Source organism: Aulonocara stuartgranti, assembly GCF_965226115.1.
Source record: "Aulonocara stuartgranti genome assembly, chromosome: 6".
NCBI lineage: Eukaryota > Metazoa > Chordata > Actinopteri > Cichliformes > Cichlidae > Aulonocara > Aulonocara stuartgranti.
In genome coordinates, this window is record NC_138944.1 from 23482661 (window position 1) to 23501830 (window position 19170).

At 40.5% G+C, this 19170-nt stretch overlaps 1 protein-coding gene across 2 annotated transcripts in view; it reads right to left on the bottom strand.

The window, feature by feature from the left end:
* Positions 1 to 2402: 2402 nt before the first annotated feature.
* The window catches only part of rnf24 (ring finger protein 24), a 31216-nt gene continuing 14448 nt past the window's right edge, over positions 2403 to 19170 (bottom strand). For both annotated transcript variants that reach the window (XM_082537009.1, XM_082537008.1), the window contains exons 3-6: positions 15168 to 15210; positions 14567 to 14608; positions 9358 to 9437; positions 2403 to 6085 (exon numbers count right to left, since the gene is read on the bottom strand). In XM_082537009.1, coding sequence (XP_082393135.1) covers positions 5944 to 6085; positions 9358 to 9437; positions 14567 to 14608; positions 15168 to 15210 — 307 coding nt within the window. In that variant the 3' untranslated portion in view covers positions 2403 to 5943. The remainder of the gene's footprint in view (positions 6086 to 9357; positions 9438 to 14566; positions 14609 to 15167; positions 15211 to 19170) is intronic.

Genomic DNA, 19170 nt, shown 5'->3' on the forward strand with positions numbered 1-19170 from the left:
TGTCATCATAAATGATGAATGAAGCTCTTACTAGCACTTTACTAATATATTACTAGTGCTTAATAGCGTGACATCATTATAAAGTGCTAACTAATATTTATAGATTTTAAGTTTGTGGGTGCTAGTTTGTATGTCGTATGACACAAATTCAAACGCTCACTAAAATGTGCACACAAGACATGAGTTCACAGTCAGATAAAAGGGAGAGGCTGAAATAGGAATGCTGACATAAAAGTGATTGGTGTTGAAGTAAAGTAGCATTACACTAGCATTAGGATAACAATGTCCTCAAACTTGAGACCATTTTACAGGGTGACAAAAACAAGCCACACCAGTACTTTCTCAGCCTGTTCTCTCTGTCAGTTATTAACATGTGTATGAGCCACTGTTTACTGAAACAGACACAAAACAGACTGAGTGTGCTGTGCCCTGATGAAGGGTTTCTAACATGAGTTAAAACCAGCTGCTGTGTCGAAATGCCGTGTGGCCAGATGTTACTGAGTGCTCCCATTTGTTTAAGTAGAAACAACCTTATAGTAGCCACGACAACAGTGGATGAGTCCTGAGGACGAGAGGCTGGGGACAGGTTAATTGAATTTTGACATCATCCCTTGATGCAATAAATGCATATATTCTTACTGACAGGTAAAAATATTCAATTTAAAGCACAAAGTGAGACTGTTAGAGTGTCCCTGGCTGTAACAGTGGTTGGGAACATTTTCCACTGTATTTCAAATAAAAGGACACCTACGAAGGGTACTGTAAGTCCAAGTCTTATGCACTCAAACCACTTTTAAAAACCATGCAAATCAATATTGAAATTAATATTTTAGATAGACTGAAGGCCACTATATTAGGTAAACCTGTTCAGCTGCTCATAAACCCAAATATCTCATCAGCCAGTCATGTGGCAGTGACTCCGTGCATTTAGGCATATAGACATGGTCTAGGTGACCTGCTGATGTTCAATCTGAGCATGAGAATGAGGAAGAAAGGGGATTTAAGTGACCTTGAATGTGGCATAATGCTGGGGCCAGAGTATTTGTAGTCTGATTATTGTAGTAATCTGAGTATTTCAGAAACCAATGATGTGCTGGGATTTTCCTGCACAACCATCTCTAGGATTCACAGAGAAGATTCTCACAAGCAACAGTAACTCCAATAACTTAATTGGATATGCCTAGAAGCATCTCTGAATGCAAAACACGTTGATCCTTGAAGCAGATGGACATACCGGGTGCCACAACTAAGGACAGGAAACTGAAGCTACCATTCACACGGGCTCACCAAAATTGGGCAACAGAAAATTGGAAAAATGTTGTCTGGTCTGATGACTCTCGATAACTGCTGAAACATTTGGATGGCAGGGTTAGAATTTGGTGTAAACAACATAAAAGCATGGATCCAGCTTACCTTGTGTCAATGGTTCAGGCTGGTGTTGGTTTAGTGATGCGGGGGATATTTTCTTGGCACCAGCTGAGCATCATTTAAACACCACAGACTACCTGAGTATTGACCATGTCCATCCCTTTGTGGCCCGGTGTGTAGTACCCATGTGTGTGGAAGAAAAATGTTTGCAGCTACATCAAAAAAATGTATCAATTTTGTCAAAACTTGTTATTAAAATTGTCCTGCTTCCTTTCATATGCAGGAAGAATCCTACTGGGCATGCCCAGTGTCATGATTCTAGTTTATTTCTTTTTGGAGAAAATAAAAGTGTTACAGTTGCCTCTCGTCTGTCCTGCTCAACAACCAGGACCGCATCCATCTGCAATACCAGGAAGTATGCAGTCAGCAAAAAATTATTATATTGTAACTGAAAATGCAGTTTAAACATTTGAGTATTTAACCAGAAGGTGGCGCTGGTGCATCATATTTACTGGCAAACAGTCCCAACAAGGAGTAAATGATATCAGTGAAGAAAAAAAAACCCCAAAGACTTAAGCAGAGGTGGCCTTAATTTTCTGAAGCCATTGTCAGTCACCAGGATAACAGTGGAACATAATTTTTATTTATATGTATAATTTTGATTTAATTCAAATCAGGTTTATTTATATAGCATCAAATCACAATAACAGTCGCTTCAAGGTGGTTTAAACTGTGGGGTAAAAATCTCTAAAATATTCTGGAGAAAAATTTAGACAACTAAGCATGAGCAAGTTTGTGGATTTAACAGGAAGCCAATACAGAGAATTTCTAGTGTCACAGTATAGTTTTGGATCAACAGAAGGCTTTCAGGGAACTTTTAGAACACCCTGCTAATACTGAGTTACATCAGTCCAGCCAAGAGGTACTGAATGCATCTTGAGACAGGACATACAAACATTATTTTTCCTGAGTTGTCAATTTAGTGATACATTTTGACTACATCTGGAAGAGGAAAAGACAAAACACAACAAACATCCTTCCAAAACTTGGAAACTTTATTTACAGTTCAACTCAAGTCACATGCAACATTTTCTTGAAATGAATACCCATGAAATTAGCAAAAAACAAGAAAAAAAAAAAGCATATTATTTTCTCCAAAATAACAATATACAAAAATAGAGCTTACAAATACTGACTGTCTCCAAAAATATTCTGGCTGCAGAATTCTTAGTTTTACAAACAAATGTCTGTGAAAGTCCACAAACGTAATCAGTGTTAACAAAAAAGAGGCAAGAGGGTGTGTTCAGGTACGCTGCTCAAGCTGGGAGGTGGGAGGATTTGTTTGGACATTTAAAATAAAAACGGGGGGAGGGGGGGAGTATTGGTGGGTAAGGAGGTCACTACTGGAGCAGTGGTGAAATAAATAGCACACCATACAAACAAGAAGAAAGTTCACTTCAGGGCGTCAGTGATAGAGATTTCAAAATAAAATTAAATGGTCCGGTCGCTAAAATCAACCACGGAAATGTAACGCAACCCTCATCTGAAAGGAAAAGGTAACAACTTGACTCTTTTATGAATAAAACTGAGTCTGTCACATTCCCCCATCAAACGCCTTGCCCTAAAGGGACAATAATAAAAGTGGCTTGTGAGGCCGTCTTTAGGAAGCTCTCCACTCACAATACGAGTAGATTCTCGGTGTAAAACTGTGCTCCTGACTGTCGTCTATTTATAGCCCGAGGTAACTCAGGAGCGGCGCTGACGTCAACGGTGATTTCAGCGGTGGGAAGTCGTTCATTACTATATTCATGACTGGCTCAGCTTCCAGCCTCTTCTGCTCACAGCCTCACAGAAACTCCCTCGCATCTCTTTGCTCGATCAATCTGATTCACCGTGGGTTGGCGCGCTCTCTTTTAGCGGGATCGGGACGGCACGCGGGAAGGAAAAAAAAAATCAGGTGGAAGGTGTTTTACAATCGAGCAACATTTAAGATAGAGCAGACTGCGGGGAAGTGTCAGCTGCCGTTCAGTTTACAGGAAGGAGCTTTTTCTTCTTTGTGCACCGTGTGTAAATACACTATTTACGTTACTAGCATCTACATACATCTAACAGTGGTGAAACAAAGTGGCAACTTGACTACGCAAAATAGCACATTTTCACATTAAATCTCTCCTTTTTCTCCTGAAACATACATTCAAAGACAAATCCACTAGCAGGAACAAAGCATTAAGACTTGTGTTATTACCAGCGTCTATCGGGGGACAATGGAAGAAAGATAAAGTGAAGATCTGGGATTAATAGAAGTGCAGAAAAACAGTCACAGCCTTTTTGTAACCGAAACCGAGAAGAGAGAAGGCAACAAATTCTGCCCGTCACACGCTGCAGGATTTGATGCTGCTTCATTTGTTCAACATAAAACTCTTTTGAAGTGGAGATGTTGTCTGATACACGCCCTGCTCACCTAGTGTCCTAATAAGTCTGTTTGGGATTGGCCAATACGTTTCAATCAGCCTTAACATTTTTATGTAGCACCGTGCTGCTTCCATGCAGGAGGAGTGACCGTCACACAAGACAGAAAAATAACCCTGTTTTTGTTCTTATTTAATGTCCACAGAGGTCAACACTGCGGTGTGTGTGGCCTGACATTCAGATCAAAGCAACAATGGAAGAAGCATCGTCCACGTATTGTGAACCTCAACCTTTGTGTAATAATTGAGAAAGAAAGCAGCCAGAAAACAGAACAATCAGTTAGCATGTTAGCCCTGACAGAAAGCTCACTTTTTGTAGTGGGGGCTCATTTTTTGTTGCTGTTGTTTGTGCTTCTAAAAAAGGTAACACACAGCTGTTACTGAATATCACACATCATTGATAAAATGACTATCTCTAATTCATCTCAGAGTGATGAAGCTTTTTTCTTTTAGCCCAACAACATATTAACAGGAGACAAAAACAAAAACACAAAGGTCAGGGGTTCAGGGTTAATGTATGTGTGGCACGAAACAAAAGCACCCTGTACTATACAGAGAGAGGCGAGGGGCGAAAGCGCCAGAATACCACGGCCAAAAAGCTGAACCTGTGTGCGCGTGTGTGAATGAAACTGCTGCTTCATTACAACCTGCTGACTGCTACCTCTGTGGGTGGGGGCCAGAGGGGGGTTCGCGGCTCGAGCCCCTCCCAATGTATGTGTGGAAATGTTGCCTGAAAGCTATGCTGAGTCCACTAACTCGTTCTCTCTATGAAGCTGTACCGAGATATCACAATAAATATATATATATATATATATCTATTTTAAAAAAGCATAAATACTAGAGCGGAAGCAAAAACAAATTCAGCGGTAAAAGCAGCGTGCTTAAACTCAGAAGTCATTCAGATTCAGATTCAGAGGGACGTGCGGTGATATTTCGAGTGACGCCGACTCGACCGTATGACACTTTGTTTCTGTGAAATGTTTGCGAAGACGAGTCTCTGCGGCACCCGCGCAGCTCGGCTTCAATGAAATAAAAACGCTGCGAAGCAAAGCGCAACATCTGTGTTAGTTGGGAAACGTCTGAGTGCTTGATTACTTCCGTTGGGTCTGTTTAACTGTTTAAAGATTAAGCATCAGTGCATACACACCAACACAATTTGAGGTTAAAACAGTGGGCACTGTGAAATGTTGATTTCCTGTGACTGATCCCAACTGTGAGTAATGCCTGGATTGTGGAGGGCTGACAGTATCCACACATGGCTGATGCTATAATTTGTTCACTGCATCATCTTTATGTGTTTGAATCCTTACAAAAAAGGAGAACTGTAACATTATGAATGAGTAATGATGTGGGAACAAATTCTTCATGTTTCATCTGAATTGTGTGCGTGTGGGTTGTGTGCGTGTAAAAACCTTTCACATTCAGTCAGACATAAAGTCGAGGATACTTTGACTTCGGTTTCTTGTGTGTGTGTGCAGCACAAACTAAACAAACTTTCCAAATTTTCCCTTTCTGATGTGTATGTACATTTTGTTTGTTAACAAAAAAAAAATCCAAAATGACCTAACCCTGGTTTATTTGTACTGTACATGGAAATGAGCGTTAATGATAAAATATATTGACCTTGGGACTACGAGCCACATGCAAATTCAGGTTTGCCTTTCTCATAAAGTGCTTGTTAAATAAAAGAAAAACTATTGAGATTTTAGTGTACTGTAGTTCTTTTGTCTTTTCCTTCTTCCTCCTGGTCTTTCGCTGGTGTCCCCAGAAAAGTGCTTTGGTTGTGAAAAAGTTATCGACCGTCTCGGTCGAAAAGGAAAACTTCTTCGTTATCAGCTCTTCTTCATTGTCCGTGAAAATAAAAATACATGAAAACACATGACTCTCAGTTAGAGCAGATGTCAGGAAATCCTTTTGTGAACCGATGCAAAAAGATACGAGAGGTGGCGATGGCGGCAGATTCGCAGCTTTTGTGTAGATCTGAGCATTAGCTCCAGTTTCTCCAGTCTGTCCACGCACTCATACCAAAAGTGTACCTGTACAGGTAAGAGCATGAGTGTCGGGATGCGTGTGTTTGTAGTGTACTGTGAAGGAGGCCGTCAGTCTGCTACACCAAGTTCTCAATACCAGGCAAAGGCTGCTCTATCTGCACAGGAGGGTCTGTGCTGCCGGCCTGCTGGGCGAGCTGCAAGACGGGCATGTTGCACAGCGGGCACACTTTCCTCACCTCCAGCCACTTAATGAGGCACCTGAAGGAAAGAAAAAGCACAGCGCTTATAGTTAAAGGCAGGGATGAAAGAAGTGAGTGATTCAGAGGGTACAGGAAATATAGGATAGCAGCTTGTAAGCAGGAAAAAGCATCAAAATCAGAATCAGCTTTATTGATTATTATGGGTTCACATACACGGAGATGGGCTCCGGTTAGCTCTTAGCTCTCAATGTACGTAACGGAATTGATAACTGACAACAGCAATACGTATGGCATATTTATATTTACATGTGCAGTGGTGCCACAATGTTGTAATAAATTATGGAATAAACAAAATGTGGTATGTTTAAATCAATTTAGAGAATGTGCCATGACAGTTTTTCCACCAGTGGGCGCTAATAAATCGCATGATGTAGCCGTTAAAACATTCGCTTTACGGCAGCGGTCCCCAACCTTTTTTGCGCCACGGACTGGTTTATGCCCGACAATATTTTCACGGACAGGCCTTTAAGGTGTCACGGATAAATACAACAAAATAAAACTAGAACCGGTACCGAAAAAAAGAAGATTTATTCATAACACACATGAAAAGATCCAGGAAAACAGAGTTAACGATAAAAACGATAACAAAATAACGCTGAAAACCGATAAAAACCCTGAAAACCACACATTTCACACCTGAGCCTCAACTCTCGCGGCCCGGTACCGGTCCGAGGCCTGGGGGTTGGGGACCGCTGCTTTACGGGGGTTACACTTCTTTATTAAATCTACCCCATAGGGTACGTCATAACCACAGACCCCTTTGATGGAAACGAGATGGTAACGAAGTATGAAGAACTATGAAGAAATGCACTGACACTTTTGTAAACAAATAAAAACAAGACAAAATTTCTCTGGAGAGACGAGATCCAATCAGAATTAATCTCCTGCAGTAAGGTTAGACGCACACGTTTGATCAGCCCCCCCATTTTTTAAAACCTAAAACTAGACCAAAACTACAAGAATTTAGATGCCTAAATTATGACTAAAACTAAGTATGAATTAAAGACTTGCACATGAGTCTCAGGAGGGGTCACAAGTTAGTGATGTTTTACATGATAAATTACATCTGGAAGACCATCTGGTATAAAATCTATCCCAAATTTAAAAAAACAAACAAACAAACAAACAAACAAAAAAAACCCACGCAGAGTGGAAAATAAAGGGGGCAAATAAATATAAACCTCATATACCAAAGACAACTTTTTTTTCTGGGTTTATCCTAAAATATTTGTGTCTGCATGTTCTCCACATGCTTGCGCGGCTTTCTATCCGGTTGTTCAGTCTGACGTCACTAGCAGTGTCTGGACCTAAACTCCGCTGCAGGTCCATATATCAAATGATCACTGTGGCATTACTGAGAGTTGAAAAACTGTCTAAAGTCTTTCATCTTTAATAAAATGATCAGCGTTCTGCTCTACCAGGTGTAACAATTGAGTTTAACATCCAGGCATCCATGAAAACGGAATTTATGACATTTAACGGAGTTAGAAGTTAGCAGGGAGTTAGCTCGCTAGCTTCTATCTAAATACAATATAGCATGTCCTGACTGCGGGGTTTTGGAAACAAATTAAAACGTACAGCTCTGTTATCACTTCCAGCATAAATGAAGACAGAAAACTAAACAGCAGTGACGTTTGTAGGGTTACTGAAGTTGGGCTAGCTGGTATATAATGATGTGCTAGCGACACAGCTATGTTAGCATAATATAAACAAGCTAACTTTTTTTCCACTCGATAAAAGTTAACGTGAGTGTTCTCAGTGGTCAGGAACAAATGTAATCGCATGGCAGGATGCTGTAAAAGGACCAAACTTCAGCCAGGAGAACAACTGAGATAATCCATCCACAATACGAGGTTAGTCATTCATATACTGCTGCATGGGCTGGGCTGTAGTTACATCCTAAGGTTTTAAAAACTGAGCTTAAATAAATGATTAGTGGTAATAAAAGCCGAGGGAGGTCAACAGTGATCACTGACTGTTTTAGGAGTTTTTTGAGATTAAATAGAAGAAAATACATAACATTAAACATGTTAACAACACAAAAGCCATATTAAACGCAGACTACTTTAGACCCGGAAGTAGGATTCGTCACGTCATCACTGAACAACCGGATAGGAGTTTTATTTCCACCTGGCCTAATGGGGGCGCCCTTTTAAAAGCGTTCTTTGCCACAAGTTTCATCTCATAAGTAAATACGTGTTTTGTTTCTCAGTCTTTTGGTCATTACCCAGAGCTCATAATAATAATTAAGTGGTCAAATGTAGATCACCAGAGGTTTGGCTTTCTGTCTTCCAGTGGCTGTGTTCAAGAGGAAAATATGAAACATATATCAGCTCATTAACCAGCAAAAAAAACAACACATACATTTGCAAACCGTCGCACATCTATTCCTAGAGCCGCTCAGACCCAAGTGTAGCCAAAATCCTCATAAAGAGACAGCCAGGTGAGAGGAGATTTATTTCCAGCTCTCAGAGTGCAACACTTTAAGCCGTTAATAACCACAAACAACATCTACAACTGTATGTACACATCCACAAATCTTGATACAGATTTTGATTACATGCAAGGATCAAGACAAACATATCTCTAAATTCACAAATAATTCTGCACTTGCATGACTCACTAGCACTTCTTTTATTTTATTTCTTTTTCATTAACCAAACATTCACTGGAACCCTATTTTTCTTGTATAATTTGCCTCTCTTCTCATCATTTGTAAAAAGATCTACCCAGCAATACCCTCCTCAATAAACCTTTTCCTCTGCACAGCGGCATGCCTTTCCTTACCTTGCACTAGAGCAGAGCAGTGTGTATATATAGAGGTGAGAGGTCACTACTCTTGCAGCAACTGCAGAGAAAAACTAGGCCAAGGGAGGCATCGTGCTGTTATAATGAACTCAGTTGAAGTAGGAGGCCATGGAGGGAGGTGTGGGACAAACAGGCTGAAGCAATCCAACATGTCATCTGCAGTTCCCAATTCATAAACACTGGGCTTTAGTTTAGTGTCCCAAAAACATGCAACTCTGAGGCATTTGTTATTGTTGGCTTCCACACAAACGCAACAAGCTTGACAATAATTGTTCACCCTAAGTCTCTGAAATTGCAGAACATCTAGCGATTTGTATTTACTATACCTAAAAAGTGGGAAAATCAATGGAAATACACCATCCAGATAAAGAAATCTTTAATGACTTGTTTGTCCTTGACTGGATGTGTACAAACGTGTGTGTCTGTGTGTGCTTGTGCATGTCAATAAGACCGTGTACTTACTTCCTATGAAAGGCGTGTTTGCATGGACAAATCCCCAGCTCATCTTTCTGTTTGAACTCCTCCAAGCACACTGCACAAATCTGAAAGAGATCGGGGGAGTTAGGAGGTGCTTTCTGTATAAAGCCATGCATCATTTTAGCTTTGTGTTAGTGAAAAGAACAAACACACACACACAAAAAAAAACTTTTACCAACAACACCAAAAACTTAACAAAAACCCACCCCAGAACAGCCTGAAAAAAACCCCAAAACCACGGAAAAAAGTCCAAGTGACCAACTATGCCTGTTGTATAACTCTGATGCAACACTCATGGGGACTTGTTCCGTTCTCGGCCAAGAGGCCACACATTACAGTAGTTTTGGTTTTCCCCTTTTCAACAGGAAAGCAATCAACACTGTAATGCAGATGGTGAGAGATTATCAGTTCATTTCTGGAGTCGTAAGTTAGAAAAGCTGAGAGATCTTCAGATCTGGTTTGAATGAAACAAGAAAGCATACTAAAGCCCACACTATGACTACAATTCAAGACTTTAAACTCGATTGTAAGACAGTAACCATTTCTGGGCAGTTCAGCTCAAGTTCCCTGAAAAAAAAGTCCTTGTCAGGGTCATTGAGAAATTCCCGATGAGCAGGATGTGGATGCCATTTTGGTTTAAACAAAAACACTTTCAACTAGCGTAACAGGTCACCTTATAGTTTTAGCTAACTGTTGTGGTTGTGTGGAATTCTTGGAAATTAGGAAGTGAAACATGTGGGGATGGAAAAAATAATATTCCACTGATCCGTTCACCCCTCCACCGCCTGCAAATTCTATTTTGGTGGCTTTAGATGAGCGTGATGATGAGCCCTTGGCCTTTAACTGGGTTAAGAATAGATCCTGGGTTCGTAATGTTGTCACAATCGATTGCAGTAATATTATGATAGCCTATTATGAGCAACACTGGCTCAATCATCCCCTTCCCCCTGACTTTGAGTAACTGCAGGCCTTTCATCAAAGAAACAATGCAGCCCTTTCATGTAGTCGCTGGAATTCAGCGCTCATCAAAATTCCCCTATGAGAGACCCAGCAGAGAACGTTATTTCTAAAACTCCTACACTGTAGGAGTTTTAGAAATAACGTTCTCTGCTGGACCTACAGCATCCATCCATCTATACATTTTCTTCCACCAATCCGATTCAAAGTTTCAGAGTTACTATAGCCTATCCCATCTGTCATAGGGTGGAAGGCAGGCAATTAGTTTTCCCCCATACAATACTGAGTTTAAATTAACTGGCAACTCAAGAAAGCATTGTTAAACCCAGATTTATCTTCATTACAACTGCTTGGGAAGGCTAGGAGAGCTTCCTAGCCTTCTTGGTAGTCTTGGTAATGTGGCCAGACTAATTTAAAAACGGTTGCCATTACTCCCCAACTGTTTTACATGGATTACGACTTTTCTGCACTTAGAGTAACAGGTTTTCTTCACTTCACCCATCTCTTTTTTGCTTCATTTCATACATATGGAAGGGAACAGACATAAGTATATTACTCCAGAAATAGAAAACTAGACTCTGAAATCACATTAGCTTCTGTCTATTTTCTCTCTTTTTTGTGTTTGATCAATGTAGCTGACTGACACGCACGCTCATTTTAAATTTGTGCAGAAGTGCAAGCATTGAGCGATGCCTGTGCATGACCGTCGGTGACGCAGGTCTTATTATGATGGAGATGCTGACGCGAATCTATGGTGGGGCAAATTATACAGTTCACAAACACCCAAGAACCACACGGCACACTAAGCGCTATTTGACGTGCTACTTATTTCAGGCATGCTGGCTACATTTGATCAATTCAGATGCAGATGGATTTCTCTTCCAGTAAGAAGAGTGCTCTCTCAATTTAATATTGCTTGAAACAAATTAAAATGAGAAGTATCCTGCAAGAGTCATCGTTCCCAACCGTTCCTATAACTTGCAGCAAATCTTACTACCTATCCATGCCATCAATGGCCAGCTGGGATGATTTCACAGTGGAGGTAAAGTCTAGGGAAGTATTGTGAACTCTGAAATAGATAAACTGTTGGTCTATGAAGCCAATTTTCATGCAGCCTTTACAGTAGAAGCTTTTAATGAGGGGCTCACTGGCTATTCAAACTCGACGACATTTTCTCTCTAACTTCTATTTTACAAGTGCTGAATGGATGACTGTGGATGAAAAGAACAGTATGGGGGGCTTTAGCTTCCACTCCTGAGGAGTTTTGGACACACAACACTTCTCTGTTAAGATGTCTGCTTTGGTCTCTTGATTGGTGAATAGATCAGTGTTCTTGTTTTTCTCAGTGCCTTTTTCTGTGGCGTCACCCTCACGGCTTAGATGTGACACTGTCGGCCAACTTTTGACAGAACCTATTTTTTCACTGTTAAGTGGATTAATCCTGCAAGCTTCCAAAAACTGTACAAAAAAACCCCAAAAGACACTCTACCCTCTTGTTGATTTTATTGAAGCAAGAACAGTACATGAATGCCAAGCAATGCTCTGCACGTACAAATTTACCAGACAAAGAGCGTTCTTCATTCAACTCAGCCAAGCAACAGAAAGAGATCAAATTAACAGGTAGAGAAAAAGACCATCCGAGGATCAGCGTAATGCTTAAAACGAAATTGTGAGAAAGAGCAGACGTGTGAAGGACTCCGATCTCCTCATCTCTAGCGATGAGAACATGTTGCCTAGCACGCTGGGACCACAAACTGTAATTACCACCCACAGTCTTACCACTTTCTACTGTGTAAAGAGGTACTAAGAGGAACATTAATACCAAGAGTTTCACAGTTTCCCCATCTGCAGACGTTTACTTTCATTTCAATCTCTGCATGTACACTTTTTAAAATTAAAAGTTTAGAGGAAGCTGAAGTTTATGATGATGCACTTACATTAAAATCAGGTTACTAACCTTTAGCCATCATTTTTTAACAGGAACACACAACATGTAACATACAGTTAAAAAAGATTTTTTTAAAAAAGCTCCACCAATGTGTAAAAGAAACAAAACACTCGCCAAAACCCATCAGTGACAAACAAAATGACGCTATAATGTATTAGATGTATTCTTTGAATTTAATGCAGCAAACATCTCTAAAAGAAAAGAAAAAAAAAAGCAAAATAAACTCCTCACAAAGCAAAAGAACCCTTACAATGCCAAATATTTGCTACATGAGTTTATGATACCTCCATATTATCAATCTAATTCTATTTTTTTAAAGATACAATGTAAACAATAACTTGCCCAAATTCCAAATAACACAAATTAATTAATTTCGTATTTGTCAGAAACTTCAATAAACACTCTAGTTTCAAATAATTTTACTTTTCTGGGCTTTTACACGGTTAAAACAACTGAATGTTTACAATAGGCAGTTGCTGCCACTTGCTAACTGTATTCTTGCATACATATTCCCAGGCTATTCATCCAGCTCAACATCAATAACTCTCAACATATGACCAACAACCATATCAAACTGATAAAGCAAATTACACAGCACTAGATAAGATGAATGAAAGATAAAGATATGAAATCATTACCTCTGCCCTACATAGATAGGAAAATGCAACCACAGCAAATAGACACAGTGTTATGTATTGCACTGCTGGAACATGACAGGCATATTTCATGCAGGTCTCAAAGCGTGACTTTTAGTTTTTTTTTAATCAAAGTCATTCAGCACTGATGTGTTTGTGCAGCTTTTCCTATTTTAAAAACGTCCCAAAAACAACACGATACACTTGGGAGTTGGGGGGAGGGTTTCCAAGCATCTGGTATATTTTTAGATGTGTGCACTTGTTTATAACTACAAATACACACACACACAAAAAAAAAAGTCTGAGAAGACACAGAAGCATGAACTTCATGTGATGCTATTACGACAGCCACTCTTTACATAAAACCGACATAACATGTAAGACTGGGATCAAAGCCATGCTAAAAACAGCACCAGCTTAGGATGGTGCTGTTCAAGTTACAGACTTATATAAACACTCAGTGGGTTCCATATTACACTGGTATGCTATATATATAAAAGACCAAATCCACGTAGCTTAGGCTGTGCTCATTTCCACCGGGTAATCCTGTGAGCCTGGAACTGGGTCAGCCTTGTGTGCATATATATTATTGTCCTTAAACACAGCTTGGTTACTCTGTCACGCGCTTCATTCACACGACACTTTGTGATGCTTTCTCCCTCGATTCCTAATAACATAAATAAAACCCCGAAGCCTGATGGGACAGCAGGAAATTCCAGCACGGCTGATGAGAAAATATGGCCATGCCTGTGCCAAAGCACACACGAAGATGCTATTTGTTGACATTTCATTTTCGCTGCTCTGTTAAAAGGCTGTCCGCAAGAAGCGATGCAGCTTTACTTCTGCGTTTGTAATTTTCCAACCACACTGAGCTGACACCGAGCATTACGTAATAATAACAGGGAGGACGTTAATGCCTTAACTACACCTTTTCACATGACAATGAGTGAAGACACATGTTGAATGTTGGATGACAAACAGTGCGTATCAGTCATCACTGTTGTCAAACCAAATCTTAACAAACCCTGTTCAAACACGGTGAACGTCTGTTCGCGATGTTTATTGCATAACATCTTTGCGGACGTCGCACTTGTTTTACATTGTGGGCCACATAGGGATCACTTTGATGTTAATCCCAGAGATATCTTAATATAAAAAAGACATGCAATTCCAACAGCATGTGTCAGTTTCTCTACACGATAAAAAAATAAATGTTTGAAATTACAGATAAAGTTTTAGTTAAAAGACTAAAATCTCTGCCCTCCTTCACTTGTTCCAAAGCCATCCAGTTGGCCAGATTGGAGTCTTTGCCAGGCCAATTCTAGCCCCTGGATCTTATGTTTGATACCTCTGCTCTAAACTTTTTTTGTAACATTAAATTGTTGCTTCACAGGCCCAGAGCTCTGGACTTTGTTTTAAATTAAATGACGACCCAGGACATCTCCTATGCAAGTACAAAACTAAGAGGATGAGATTTAAAAACCTGAATAAAAACACACGGTGGGGCTACAGCTAAGACGTTTGTGACTGACAGGTTTAAAATTGACAGAGAAAAGTGTCTGCTGCTGATACTGCGTGACAAACTGTTGCAGTAGACGCAGCAAGCCTTGACAGTGATGCCTGATATTAGCCAACGAAACAGAAAAGCACTTACCTCATGCAAATTTAGCTCTTTGACTTTTTCCTTCTGAATGACCTAAAGGTGCAACAACAGAAGAAGAACCATTAGTTAGATTAACACTGTATGAGAATAATTATAACCAGTTCCTGAACAGAAACATCACAATATTATACACTAAAATGTGTGATTAACAATCAGAGAGACACAACGCACAAAACATGTGTTTATATTCTGTGATGCCATGTTTGGATGCTTTTTGCATGCTGGTAATACGCAGTATTACATAATGTAAGTTTGTTAACACCTTCCATCTCTCTTTCTTTCTTTACACGCTATTATCTGCTCACATCTTTCACATAACCGTGACTTTTCCGGAAGTGCTGGACGTGCACGCGTGCTTACAAAAAACACAAACCCTTTAAAATTCTTGCTGCTGCCTAAGGAGTCAGCAATGGGAATTTTAAATGATGGCCAATGCACAGCTGATATAAACTAGACACTGCAATGATACTTCATTTCTGCGGTGCATTTAGCTACAGATGATTTCCTATCTCTGAAGTGTGTGTGTGTGTGTGTGTGTGTGTGTGTGTGTGTGTGTGTGTGTGTGTGTGTGTGTGTGCGCGCTTTTTCTTACTTGTTTGTAAGCATATAGCTCTTTGTGCGCCTGGTGCCGTAACCTGGGGAGAAGTAAAGACAAAACACCTTTTTGATTAATAATTGGCCTCCTTCACTTGACTCTATAACACAGAAACAATCCACATGTCCTGAAAAATTTTTTTCCTAGAGTCAGTCTACTCTAGTTTATCAGCAGGGGTGCTTTAATTAAAATGATAAACACTGTCATAACTTGGTGTACATAACTAGTTCAGAAATTATTTCGCTAAGAGACAGAGCAGTGCGCAACCATGAGATATGTTTGGGTTGTGCATTTTTCTCGTGAGTGCACGAGTCCTGCTTCTGGCAAGCTTCACCCCCTCACACAGGGTAAGTAAAATATTTCTAAAGCAACATGTTTTTAAATCTTTTTGACTAGCAATGCAGAAGCTGAGAGCAGGGAAGAGAGCCTGGAGAGCTGGAGGTATGCAATGGAGAGGAGAAAGAGTAAAGGCAGCAGAAGCGAGACAGAATACACGTGTGTGAATGAGAGGGCAAGTGCAGGAAAGGAGACCATGCAAGGATGAAAGGCAGTGAAGGTCGATGAGTTTAAATACATGGGGTCAACCATCCAAAGAAACAGACAATGGATAAGAGAGGTGAAGAAGAGAGTGCAGACACGGAGGTGTAGTGAGACCTACTATGATGTATGATTTAGAGACGGTGGCACGGACAAAAAGACAGGAGGCTAAGCTGAAGATGCTAAGTTTTTCACTGGGAATGACCAGCAGGGATTAGAAACGGGTACATCAGAGTTTGGACACAAAGTTGAAGCAGCAAAGCCGAGATGGTTTGTTGCAAAGGAGGGCTAATGGATATATTCATAAAAGGGTGTTGAAGATGGAGCTGCCAGGCAGGAGGAAAAGAGGAAGATCACAGAAGTTCATGGATGAGCAACAGAAGACATGCAGAGGGTTGATGGAGGCAGACGAGTCGCTGTGGCGACCCCTAAAGGGAGCAGCCGAAAGGAAAGAAAGAAGACGATGAAGGAGAACGCAGTAGTAAGCAAATTACATATTAACAGATACTCTTGGTTTCCTGTCAAAACAAGCACTGAACCTAAGGTAAAATATCAACTCACATCACCAAAAACACAGCGGATCATACATTAAAAGCATTACTGCAGGTTCCTGAGGCACTCTATAAAAGCACAACAAGAGTACCGGTCATTACAACCCGAGTTTAAGCTACAAAAAACATTCAGACAACAGGAAGAACACTGGATAAGAGGTTCTAGGTACTGAGAGGCAGAATAGCATATGCAAAAACAAACAAACAAATAAATAAATGAAATAAAAAATTAGGGAAGGAAAAAAAGAGCAAAAGAGATAGGAAAAATTCATAGGTTTGTAAGATTTACCTCCATTACAAGTAACCTTAACCTCTCGCAGCAGAGTGAGAGGGATCTGTAAAACAAGCAGCACAGTCTAGGAGAGAAACTGACATTTTGAAAGAGGTCAGCAGGTAAAGGTGCAGAGACTCCCAGGGGTAGGGGACAAGATCATGGGAGGGTGGGTCATAGGTGACTGATGGGGGGGAGGGAGGGGGGGGTGCTCATTAGCCCACAAGTACAATGTAAAAGTGGGCAAAAGTGGGAGAATACTTAATATGAGAACCAGGTGCCAAATAGGATAGAATTACGCTGCAGTCAGTGCCACCTACATAAAAACATGTATCATCTGCCCTGTGGTATCATGAGCACGTAATGAATATTATAAACTGCAGTGATGACTAACAGATTCAAATATACTTGCCGCATTTGTTCAGTGCTCCTTTTCCACGTTACAGAAACACCCAATACTTAAGACTCTTTGAATGTTTGTGCAAACTGAACTGCATATTTTGCACCTGTGTGTGTATGGATTAGAGACTCGCTGAGAGATGTGGTTGCGTTTCTCTGTGAGAGTCTGCCTTCTGTCAAAATTTATCTGCGAGTATATGTCTGCTGGAATCTTGCGAGTGAACTCTAACGTGTTACTTCATCTCTCCTTTCTCGCCCCTGCCGGTGATGCTTTACTGCACAGAAACCTTAAGATTCCCCCTTCATGGTGGTGTGAGCCGTGTCCACAGAGCTCCACAAAGTATTTCCCAAATATGGAGCAATCGTGTCATTTTTTTTAAATTATCGGACACCATGAGAAAATTTATACATATACTCATAACTGATTCACCCTTTGGGAGACTGCATCTTTAGAAGTCTTTTTATGGAGCCAAAATCGCTCATTTGCATTTAGAGAGTGAACCTGGCAATGTCAGCTTTTAGTACTGAATCATGGGACTGCATCAAAGTCATTAAGTGTCTCTTTACAGTTAGATGAGGAATTGTAAGGACACAAGAGGAGTTAATCTACTTACCATTTGCCCTGCAAGACAGGACATGACAAGACGGCGAGGGGAGAAATTTTTGAGCAACTGCTGCTTCTCACTGTTTTAGATAAAAAACGCTGGGCATTATTTGTGTTCAGTCTGCTGCTGCTAGGATAAAACCCGTGTTGCAACAGCAGCCGGGACAATTTGATTAGGCCAGTCGGCTTACAAAAGGAGCTAGCAAGGGAATGAAATCATGTCCACACTAATACGTTTTCATTTTAAAAAGCAAAACTTTCTGGATGTTTATAGCTAGTGTCCACATGGCCCTGACTCCTACAGCAAAGTTCTGAAAATGCTGCTGGACACATCTTAGCTTGTGCTTTTTTATTATTCAAACTAGGAGCGCCGCAGATCAAACACAGTTTAATGTCAAGTCCAGCTAATTAGGATCTTTTAGCTAACGGCCCTGCTAGGTCATTCCTAGAATAGCTTAGTGTGTGGGATAGGGCTGTTCGATATAACGATATATATCCGATGACGATATAAAAACGTCTATCGTTTCATTTTACGCTATCGTTTGTTTCGTGGTGTCGCAAAATAAACTGTTTATGGCAATATTTTTTCATCGTTTTGATGGTCACTGTAGTGGCTATATTAATTTCTTAAAGTTCTCTCTTTCTCTTATATTTTATATAACCAGTGTTGGGGAGTAACGGAATAAATGTACCGCCATTACGTATTTAAAATACAGAATATGAGTAACTGTATTCCGTTACAGTTACCGTTTAAAAAGGTGGTATTTAGAATACAGTTACTTTGTTGAAATAAATGGATTACACGGCGGTATTTTCCTGTTTCATATTGTCGCGGGTCAGGACTGTTTGGGTTTTGTTTGACAGCTATGTTCTGTTGTTCCAGGCGGCAGCGTTACGGTTGCCATGGTGACGCAGTCTCTCTGCAACTGTGTGCTTCCTGGGTGAGAGAGCGCTTTTTTGTTGTTGTTGTTGTTGTGCTAAGCTAATAGGCCTAATGAATGTAGCCTTATGGCAGTGTAGTCCGTGCTGCAGGGAGAATGGACTGCCATACCAGTTATGTGTCTGTGAGCGCGAGGAGGGAGAAAAATGTGAGTGGAAAAGTACGAGCTGTCACCGAGCAGAAACAATAATAACCACTTCAGCCAAGAAGAGTGCCTGACGAGCCCAGTTGTAAGTTAACTATTAAGACTCGACTGTACACTGTGTTCGTGTTTTCCTCCGAAACAATAAGTTCCGTTGGAGCAGCCTTTCAACGCCTCTCTCTGTCTCTATTTTTCAGCTACGAGCCCGACACGGAACCAACGTATTAGCCAGAGGTCCCTTTACTACGGTTCGGAGCCACGGACCTTCAGTAATAGTAATAAATCACACAGCAACAGTACATTCATGCAGTTGTAAAAAGCATGATAATATATCCAAAGTAATCCTAAGTATGCAGAATACGTTACTCTCATTGAGTAACGTAACGGAATACATTACAAAATACATTTTGGGGCATGTATTCTGTAATCTGTAGTGGAATACATTTTAAAAGTAACTTTCCCAACACTGTATATAACCACACTACGGACGGACAAGCGCCTGTTTTTATGCGTTGTCGTTAGCAACAACGACGGTAAAACCATCGCGTGTCCGCTT